Source organism: Chiloscyllium plagiosum, chromosome 6 (genome assembly GCF_004010195.1).
Source record: "Chiloscyllium plagiosum isolate BGI_BamShark_2017 chromosome 6, ASM401019v2, whole genome shotgun sequence".
Taxonomy (NCBI): Eukaryota; Metazoa; Chordata; class Chondrichthyes; order Orectolobiformes; family Hemiscylliidae; genus Chiloscyllium; species Chiloscyllium plagiosum.
Genome location: NC_057715.1, coordinates 120,394,678 through 120,405,616, shown reverse-complemented (window position 1 = coordinate 120,405,616; position 10,939 = coordinate 120,394,678). Strand labels below are relative to the sequence as shown.

Sequence of the window (10,939 nt, the reverse complement as noted above, 5' to 3'; positions counted from 1 at the left end):
TAGATAGGGTAGACAGTGAAAGTCTTTTTCCTAGGATGATGATGTCAGCTTGCACCAGGAGGCATAACTACAAATTGAGGGGTGATAGATTTAAGACAGATGTCAGAGGCAGGTTCTTCACGCAGAGAGTGGTAAGGGCGTGGAATGCCCTACCTGCTAATGTAGTCAACTCAGCCACATTAGGGAGATTTAAACTATCCTTAGATAAGCACATGGATGATTTTCGGATAGTGTAGGGGGACAAGCTGAGAATAGTTCACAGATTGGTGCAACATCGAGGGCCGAAGAGCCTGTTCTTGCGCTGTATTGTTCTAGGTTCAAAGTTTTGGGGATACTGAGTTGGCCTGTTATTGTCTGTGTAAAGTGAGACGTGATGTTTCAGGCCTGTGTTCTTTCAGTGGAACAGATATTGGCAGCCAGTTATTGTACAGCAAGATCCCACCAAAACCAAGAACAAATACCCAGATCTGATGGCCAGACCATTAATAACAAATTAAATTCAGTCAATCCTTAACCGATTGAGATATTGGATTGTAGATTTTTTGTGTGGGATTGTCATTTTCTCTGTTCGGAATATTAACAGGGATTTTGTGGAGTCTGCCCTTTCTGGCCACCTGTTCCCACACCCGGACAGAAACTGGGTACAATTCAAAAGGATATTGACAGGAAATGAGCTGCACGGTGACTCAGTGGTTAGCACTGCTGCTTCACAGAGCCAGGGACCCAGGTTTGATTCCAACTCTCTGTGTGGAGTTTGCACATTCTCCCCGTGTCTGCGTGGGTTTCCTCTGGGTGCTCTGGTTTCCTCCCTTGCACATTCTCCCCGTATCTGCGTGGGTTTCCTCCCACAATCCAAAGATGTGCAGGTTAGGGTGAATTGGCCATGCTACATTGCCCATAGTGTTCAAGGATATGTAGGTTAGGAGCATTAATCAAGAGTAAATGTAGAGTAATGAGTTTGGGTGGGTTACTGTTTGGAGGTTTGGTGTGGATCTGTTGGACCAAAGGGCCTGTTTCCACACTGTAGGGATTCGAGGAAATATTCATTTCCACAATTCACTGTCCCTGGGTGTCAGTGACCCCGTGGATAGTGCTGGATTTCTTTTTGTGTAATGGACTATCAATTTCCTGCGTGGTGGGGTGTGTGGAATACTGGATGTTGTCCAGCAACAGCACATCTCATGAAACCTGATGGCAGAGACAGAAACTAGTTTCCTTTTAGAAAGAGGGACAGGTCCATCCAGAAGGTCACTGAATGTGCAAGTTTCTCTCCAAGAGAAAACGGGGTCATTCAGAGTAAAAAAAACACCTAGAAAATCAATACTACAGTTTAACAGTCTCCAAAAAAGTCAAGGCAGAAGAAAGTAAGTCCTGATTGACTTAGAAATGTCTAAGAGAAAGATTCCAGTATCAGAAGGCTTCAAACTATAATAGATGAGGACCTATTTTATTGTAGTTTATAGAGGGAGATATCGTTAACCTCTCCGTATTACAATGTGAGGTTCCCACCTGCTCCAAGAAGACCACTATCATTCCAGTGCCAAGGAAAAATCAAGCCGTGCATCTTCAGGATTAGCAGCCAGTGGCTCTGATATCCATCATGACAAAGTGCTTTGAAAGATCAGTCATGGCTCACAACAACTCCAGCCTCTCAGACTGCCTTGTTCCACTACAATTCACCTACTGTCACAATGGTTCCACAGCAAACACCATCTCCCGAACCCAACACTCATCACTGGAACATATGAATTACAAGGTCACCTAAGTCAGACTCCTATTTATTGACTTTAGCTCTGTTTTCAACACCATGATTCCAACAAAACGCATCTCCAAACTCTGAGATGTAGGACCCTGCTGTCCCTCTGCAACTGGATCCTTGATTTTCTGAGCCACAGACTCAGTAAAGACCGGTGACAAAACCCGTCTCCACGATAATCCTCAGGAAGCCCTCCCTAAGGCTGCGTACTCAGCCCCTTACTGTACTCCTTATACACTCCCGACTCTGTGACCAAATTCAGCTCTAACCCTATTTATAAATTTGTTGATAACACCACAGAAGTGGATTGGATCTCAAAAAATGATGAGACAGGATACAGGATAGAGAGAGAGAGAGAGGCAGGTTAGTGCATGGGGTAAAGACAACAATCTCTCCCTCGATGAATCACAGCTTGGTATGGCCAAAGGCCCCAGGAAATTGTGAACACAGCTCAGTCCATCACGCAAAGCAGCCTCCCATCCATTAACTCCGTCTACACTTCTGGCTGCCCCGGGAAAGCAGCCAACATCATCAAATGCCCCTCCCACCCCAGAAATACTCTCTGCCACTCTCTTCCATCAGCAGAAGATATAAAAGTTTGAAAACACATACCAACAGATTCAAGAACAGCTTCTTCCCCATGTTATCAGATTTATGAATGGCCCTCTCATATATTAGCGTTGCTCTTTCTCTGCTCCTTCTCTGCAGCTGTGACACTGCATTCTGCAGTCTGATGGATTTAAGAAATGATTTGCCTGGATAGCATAGAAAACAATACTTTTCATTGTATCTCAGAACATGTGACAATAATGATCAGATCAAATCCTATAAGGCTGTTAAATGCACAAGTTTTAGAACACATGTTCAGGGATAAGTGAGCTGTGTTAGCAGTTTGTTGAAGAGTTTCATGAGGAGACAGTAATTAAAGAGAAAAAGTGTTGGGCGATTGCAGATGTTTGGTGGAAGGAAAGTAATTATTACCATGCCCATTGAAGAAGGAGTTTCCAGATGAAAGCAGGTTGGACCTTTCACTGGAGTGAGACATCTGTGAGGTTGGTGCACATATAAAAGGGTTAAATATTTATCTCTGTTATTTATAATAACACTACTTCAAATAGTTCTTCTAAAGTGTTTTTTGTTTTTATGTGTAATGTGTGTTGGTGTTCTTTTGTTAAATGTACACTGGCAGCCTCTTGTGAACATGTTCAGTCACTGCCCATCACAGTAAACAAATTCAACAATGAAACAGACCTCCAGCAAGCCAGGATTTACTCTGGGATCTGACTTGTCCCACCTTACCAGCAACTGGGGTCATAACAATAAGAGAGATGATTGTAATCGTATTGCTTTTTTATGGGATCTTGCTGTGCACAAATTGACTGTGGCATTTTCGATGTTACAAAAATATCTATGCTTTGAAAAGTGTGACATATTCTATGACATACTTTGGGATGTCTTCTTGTGAAGTTGTGTTTGCGAAGGTTGTGATGTTGACAGCAAGAGCAGCATTTCTGTTCCTGTGCAGTCTCTCAGTCGGTCTGAGTGTGTACATTTCTCAGCCAGGTCCTGTGCTCAGGAGCGCCTCTCCCCAGAGTCTGAGGGCGATGTTTGCAGTGAGGATGTCCTGCCCAGGATTTTCGTCGCTCTTTTTGATTATGATCCTTTATCAATGTCACCCAATCCTGATGCTGCTGATGAAGAACTGCCCTTCAAAGAAGGTCAAATAATCAAGGTAACATAATGTGAGATCTCGCAGATACTGGAAATCTGAAACAAATGCAGAAAATGCCAAAAGCACTCGGCAGGTCAATGACCTCTGTTTGCTCTGATTAACCAATGACTCTGTATTTGTTTTATCGTGTGAAGGGCCTGGAGAGGATGATAACTCCATGAAGTTTCCCCTCTCAGGGAATCCAGAGTTTGGGTGGGGAGGGGGAATTGAAGATCACCCACAATCACACTGAATGATAGCAGGACAGGCTCAAGGGGCTGAATGGCCTGCTGCTGTTCTCATGTTCTTTCTTTCACTGAGATACCCGTCCCTGTGTTACATTGCTGTTCTGGGTCACTTCATCTGGTTAACAATTTTAAAATAATTTGCAAACGTTTCCAGTTTTCCAACAGTTTATTCCATTAGATTTGTTTGTTGTTTGATTCCTTTTTTCAGGCTGATCTTTTTCAGCTTTATTTTACTTTATCTTCAAGGTGCAGTTACCTCTCAGTCCAAGTCCATCTTTCCCGTATTCCATATCCGATCCCCCATCATCTCCCAATCAGGTTTCCACTTTGTCCCACCACAGGAGAGACAGGAATGATATTCAGCCTGACAATGTCTAGACCCACTGGCCCTGCTCACCTGGACAGTGTCTGGCCCTGCTCACCTGGACAGTGTCTGACCCTGCTCACCTGGACAGTGTCTGACCCTGCTCACCTGGACAGTGTCTGGCCCTTCTAACCTGGACAGTGTCTGACCCTGCTCACCTGGACAGTGTCTGGCCTTGCTCACCTGGACAGTGTCTGGCCCTGCTCACCTGGACAGTGTCTGGCCTTGCTCACCTGGACAGTGTCTGACTCTGCTCACCTGGACAGTGTCTGGTCCTGCTCACCTGGACAGTGTCTGGCCTTGCTCACCTGGACAGTGTCTGACCCTGCTCACCTGGACAGTGTCTGACCCTGCTCACCTGGACAGTGTCTCACCCTGCTCACCTGGACAGTGTCTGGCCCTGCTCACCTGGACAGTGTCTGACCCTGCTCACCTGGACAGTGTCTGGCCCTGCTCACCTGGACAGTGTCTGGCCCTGCTCACCTGGACAGTGTCTGACCCTGCTCACCCGGACAGTGTCTGACCCTGCTCACCTGGACAGTGTCTGACCCTGCTCACCTGGACAGTGTATGACCCTGCTCACCTAGACAGTGTCTGACCCTGCTCACCTGGACAGTGTATGACCCTGCTCACCTGGACAGTATCTGACCCTGCTCACCTGACGATGTCTGGACCCACTGACCCTGCTCACACGAGACCATCTGTGTGTAACAGCCCCTTCCTCATCCCTACGGACTCGTCCACTGGGGCTGCATGTGTTAGCTTTCCATTTCAACCAGAGGATCTGTGGGAATCACAGAGATTTATTCCTGAACTCTTCCTCATCCAAGTATCATTGTCCTGGGGGCATCATTGGATGACATATTGTCCCATACCATTGAGCTCCATCACACAGGCTCAAAGGATCATCCAACTCAGTCCCCTGTTCCTGCGTCCTCCACAGGACCTCAACTGCTTCCTGAGGCAGAGAATTCCACAGCTCCCCATTCTCTTGGTGAAGAGATCTCTCCCCATCTTAGTCTGAAATGAGCTGCCCTGTATCCTTGGAATGTGATCCCCTGGTTCTGAGCTCCTCAGTCATCAGGAACATCCCTCCCGTGTTCAAGACCATACGCTAAAGGAGTGGAATTAGGCCATTTGGCCCATCGGATCTGCTCTGCCATTGCTGAAATGTTTCTCAACCCCATTCCCCTGCCTTCTCCCTGTAACCTTTGATCCCGTTACCAATCAGGAACTTGTCTATCTCTGTCTTAAACACACTCAATGACTTGGCCTCCACAGCCCCCTCTGCAGCAATGAGTCGCACAGAGTCACCACCCTCCGGCTGAAGAAATTCCTCCTTTTCTCCACTCTAAAGGGTCGTCTCTTCACTCGGAGGCTGGGCCCTTGGGTCCGAGTCTCTCCGACTGGAAACATCTTCTCCACGTCCACTCTGTCCGGGCCTCTCAGTATTCTGTATGTTTCAGTCAGATCCCTCCTCATCCTTCTAAACTCCATCAAGTACAGACCCAGAGTCCTCAACTGCTCCTGATATGATGCACCCTTCATCCCAGGATCATTCTTGTGAACCTCCTCAGGACCCCCTCCAATACCTGCACATCCTTCCTTAGATACGGGGCCCAAAACTACTCACAATGTTCCAAATGTGCTCTGACCAGAGCCTTATACAGCCTCAGCAGGACATCTCTACCCTTATAGTCCTCTTGAAATAAGTGCTAATATTGCACTCACCTTCCTGAATGCCAACTGAACCTGCCTGTTAACCTTAAGAGAGGCCTGAACCAGGACTCCCAAGTGCCTTTGTGCTTCAGAGTTCCCGTTTAGAAAATAGTCTACACTTCTACACTTCATACCCAAAGTGCATCACCTCACACTTTCCCACATTGTATTCCATCTGCCACTTCCTTGCCCACTCTCCCAGCCTGCCTAAGACCTTCTGCAGCCTCCCCACTTCCTCAACACTACCCATTCCTCCACCTATCTTTGTGTCATCTGCAAACTTAGCAACAATACCCACAATCTCTTGTCCAGGGCGTTAGTGTATCACGTGAGTAGTCATGGTCCCAACACTGACCCCTGCAGAATTCCACTAGCAACATCCTGATAGAGACCCCTTTACCCCCACCCTCTGCCTTCTGCCAGTCAGCTAATCCTCTGTCCATGCCTGTACCTTGCCCCTAACACCATGGGCTGTTATCTTATTTAGCAGCCTCCTGTACAGCACCTTGTCAAAGGCCTTCTGCAAATCCAAATAGATCACACCCACTCACTCTCCTTTGTCTAATTTGCTCATTAACTCCTCAAAGAATTCTAACAGGTTTCTCAGGCAGGACCTCCCCTTGATGAAGCCGTGCTGACTCTGCCCTACTTTACCATGAACTTCCAAGTACTCCACAATCACATCCTTAATGACGGACTCTCAAATCTTACCAACGACTGAGGTCGGGCTAACTGGACTATAGCTTCCTGTCTTCTGCCTCCCTCCATTCTTAAACGGGGAGGGGTTACATTAACCATTGTCCAATTCTCTGGGACCCTCCCTGATTCTAGTGAGTCCTGAAAGATCACCATCAACGCCTCCACAATCTCCTCCGCTATCTCCTTCAGAACCCTGGTGTGTAGCCCTTTGTTTCTGAGAGGTTTATTCACCTTCAGACCTTTAGGTTTCACCAGTACCTCTCCTTATTAACATCCATTCCACTCTGCCACTGCCCTCTGACTCTCCTGAAGTTCTGGTGTGCTGCCGGTGTCTTCCACCATGAAGACTGATGTTAAGTACCTATTCAGTTCCTCCACCATTTCTTTGTTCACCATTATTACTTCTCCAGCCTGGTATTCCAATGTCCACTCTTGCCTCCTGCTTCTCTTTTTTTAAAATAAAAAAAGTGTGTATTCTTCTTTAATATTACGAGTTGGCTAAACCTCATTTTTCCTCCTCTCCCCCCTTATTGCTTGTTTTCCTGAAAGATCGTCATCAATGTCTCCACTTATTCTGCAGGTGTCTCCTTCTGAACCCTCGGGTGTAGCCCACCCTGTCTGGTGATGTATCCACCTTCAAACCTTGCAGCTTCCCCAGCACCTTCTTCTTCGTGATGGTCACTATACTCACCTCTCCTTCCCGACACAGATCTTTTTAAGGTCTGGCATGCTACTTGGGCCTTCTACCATGAATGCTAATGCAAAGTGCCGATTCGGTTCCTCCATCATTTCTTTGTTCCCTGTTCTAATTCTCTAGCCTCGTTTTCTGGCATCTAATGTCCATTCTTGCCGCTCTTACTTTTTAGATATCTATCAAAAAACTCGAGCAATCTTCTTTTATATTCCTTCCTAGCTTACTCTCATATTTCATCTTCTCCATCCTATTTCTTTTACAGTTATCCTGGTTTTTAATGGCCTTCCAATCCTCTGGATTCCCACTAACTTTCACCGCATTGTATGCTTTATCTTTTGCTTTCCTGCTGTCTCTGACTTCCCCTTGTCAGCTATGGTTGCCTCATCCTCTCTCCCTCTTTCTTGGGATGAATTTCTGCTGTGCCTCCCGAATTGCCCCCCAGGAACTCTTTCCCTTGCTGCTGCATGGTCTTCCCTATTAGGCCCCTTTCTCAATCAACTCTGGCCAGCTCCTCCCTTATGCCTTTGTAGTTCCCTTTTACTCAATTGGAATCCTGTTCCATCTGACTGCAACTTCTCTCTCAGATTGCAGGGTGAATTCTACCATCAGTGCTTCCTCTGGGGGTTCCTTCACTTTCTGCTCCCTAATCAAGTCTCCCTCATTACACGTCACCAAATCTAGGGCTCCTTGTTGCCTATTGGGCTCTACCACAGGCTGCTGCAAAGAAATCTCACAGACATTCCATGAATTCTATTTGCATATCAAAGTCCCCTATGATTGTTGGAATTGTGTCTTTCTGACATGCCTTTTCTAACTCCTGATTTATTTTCTGCCCCACATCCTGACTACTGCTAGGAGGCCTGTACATGACTCCCATTAGGGAATTAGAGACCAAAACTGTACCCAGTGTTGTGAGGATCCCAGTATCATGTTCCGGCCCTCAGAGAAGCTCCACTCTCTTGGCACTGATTCCATTCTGAGCTCACCTTTTAAACCCAGACCAGCTCCAAAAGTGCCTTCTGTTACACGGAACAGATCAACTTCTTCAGCTGGACTCTGGGACTGTACTCAATGGAGTTTAAAAAGATGAGGGGGGATCTAATTGAAACTTACAGAATACTGAATGGCCTGGATAGAGTAAATGTTGGGAAGAGGTTTCCATTGGGAGGAGAGACTAGGACCTGAGGGCACAGCCTTCGAGTAAAGGGAAGAGCTTTCAGAATGGAGACAAGGAGAAACTTCAGTCAGAGAGTGGGGACTCTGTGGAATTCACTGCCACAGAGGGCTGTGGAGGCCAGGTCACTGAGGATATTTAAGACAGAGGTAGGTAGGCTGTTGATTGTCAAGGGGATCAAAGGTTATGGGGAGAAAGTGGGAGAATGGGGTTGAAAAACCTATCAGCCATGACAGAATGATGGAGCAGACTCAATGGGCAGAATGGTCTAATTTCTACTTCTATGTCTGATGGTCTTATGGAATGGCTCATCCCCTTCAGCTGATCAGCTGCTGAAGCCAATGTCACCTCTGAACTCAGATAGTGCTGTCCCTCTTCACACTTCCTTGCCCAAGAGAGACTGCGGTGTTTAATTCATTGTCATTGTGAAGTGAGTGGATTTGGAAAGTGTGAAACTACTATGATTAGAGTCTGTGCAGGAGATTATTGGAGAAAACTAGGGGATATAGAAATTAGGACAAGATTATTGAGCTGGATTTACAAACCTGCCATATGGTTGAAAACAGAGTGGGAATTCATTGTCATACAATCAGAGAAACATACAGAAATAAAAAAAGACCATTCAGCCCCTTGTGCTAGTGTTGGCTCTTAGAATAAATGTGTTTGTTTCGTCCCATTTTCCTGCCTCTTATAACCCTGTCAATTTCTCATCCTCTGGTACTCTGTTTCCTTTTAAAATTGGTGATGGAATCCATTTGTAAATCTTTATAGGACAGTGCTCTATACCTGGCAACTTTGAAAATATCTCCCACCATCTTCCTTCCATGTCTTTTGCAGTGATTTTCAGTGTGTGGCCTTGCGTTAACAACTCACTCCAGTAAATGTCCCGGAATCCCTCCATCTTATAAACCTCTCTTCACTCCCTTCCTGACCTTCTCTATTCCATGGAGAGAAGGCCAAACTTATCCAGCCTGCCCTCATTCCCAGAGTTCTACATTCCCAAAGTTGATTCAATCCTGGGAGACCTTGTGTGAACCATTTTGAATGCATTCAGATCTTAGCTGGTGTGTACCAGGTATTGTTCTGTTTACAAACTGGGACAGGTATAAATACCGCAGGGAGCAGTGGGCCCACACAGCCTCTTGTTGAATATTACAGTAAACCAATTTGCAGTGTGAAAAACATCCCCCACCTCCCTCTGCTCTGTTACCCACACCAGTGGGCTCTCCCTGAATTCCACGTGCTCTGATCTGGCCAGACATTCAGCAGAGTCTCTTGTCCAATCCCTTCAGAGAGTCTCTGTACACATCTGCTACACCACTTTGATCAACCTGCTGTTCCCTCCACCCAAACAGGCCAATCGGACAACTTGGTTTTAACCAATTCCCTCCTTCCTTCGTCTTTACTTCATTTTCTGATTCTAACTTTATTTTGCCCTCGATAATGATTTGTAGTGTCTTCTCCATCACCAACTGTGTCCATCACAGGCAAGGTGTGAGAGTGAGTGTGTGTGAGAGTGAGTGTGTGTGAGAGTGAGTGTGTGTGTGAGTGAATGTGAGAGTGTGAGAGTGTGTAAGTGAGTGAGTGTGAGAGTGGGTGTGGTTCTATGCCAGCGTCTGCTGGCCTGTTCTGTGATGAGCTGTGTTCTGTTTGGCAGGTCCATGGGTCGAAGGATGTAGATGGGTTCTACCATGGGGAGAGGAATGGCAGAGTGGGTCTGATTCCGTGTAACATGGTGTCGGAGATCCAGGCTGATGATGAGGAGATGGTGGATGAGCTGGTGAAACGGGGTTACCTTCCCCTCAACACTCCTGTGGAGAAAATTGGTATTGCTCATGGTCAACTTCAGACAGTGTGTCCTGACCGACTCTCTCTGCGTTGGGTAACCTCAGACAGTGTGTCCTGACCGACTCCCTCTGCATTGGGTAACCTCAGACAGTGTGTCCTGACCGACTCCCTCTGCATTGTCAACTTCAGACAGTGTGTCCTGATCGACTCCCTCTGCATTGGGTAACCTCAGACAGTGTGTCCTGACCGACTCCCTCTGCATTGTTAACTTCAGACAGTGTGTCCTGACCAACTCCCTCTGCATTGGGTAACCTCAGACAGTGTGTCCTGACCGACTCCCTCAGCATTGGGTAACCTCAGACAGTGTGTCCTGACGGACTCCCTCTGCATTGGGTAACCTCAGACAGTGTGTTCTGACCAACTCCCTCTGCATTGTTAACCTTCAGACAGTGTGTCCTGACCAACTCCCTCTGCATTGTTAACTTCAGACAGTGTGTCCTGACCAACTCCCTCTGCATTGGGTAACCTCAGACAGTGTGTCCTGACGGACTCCCTCTGCATTGTTAACCTCAGACAGTGTGTCCTGACCGACTCCCACTGCATTGGGTAACCTCAGACAATGTGTCCTGACCAACTCCCTCTGCTTTGGGTAACCTCAGACAGTGTGTCCTGACCAACTCCCTCTGCATTGGGTAACCTCGGACAGTGTGTCCTGACCGACTCCCTCCGCATTGGGTAACCTCAGACAGTATGTCCTGACCGACTCCCTCTGCATTGGGTAACCTC

At 46.8% G+C, this 10,939-nt stretch overlaps 1 protein-coding gene across 1 annotated transcript in view; it reads left to right on the top strand.

Moving 5' to 3' along the window:
* The window catches only part of LOC122551100 (RIMS-binding protein 2-like), a 20,942-nt gene extending 10,010 nt beyond the window's left edge, over nt 1–10,932 (top strand). Inside the window, exons 5-6 of the mRNA XM_043692744.1 lie at nt 3,316–3,488; nt 10,023–10,932. Of these exons, the coding sequence (XP_043548679.1) occupies nt 3,316–3,488; nt 10,023–10,271 (422 nt within the window). The 3' untranslated portion in view covers nt 10,272–10,932. The remainder of the gene's footprint in view (nt 1–3,315; nt 3,489–10,022) is intronic.
* Nucleotides 10,933–10,939: the final 7 nt, after the last annotated feature.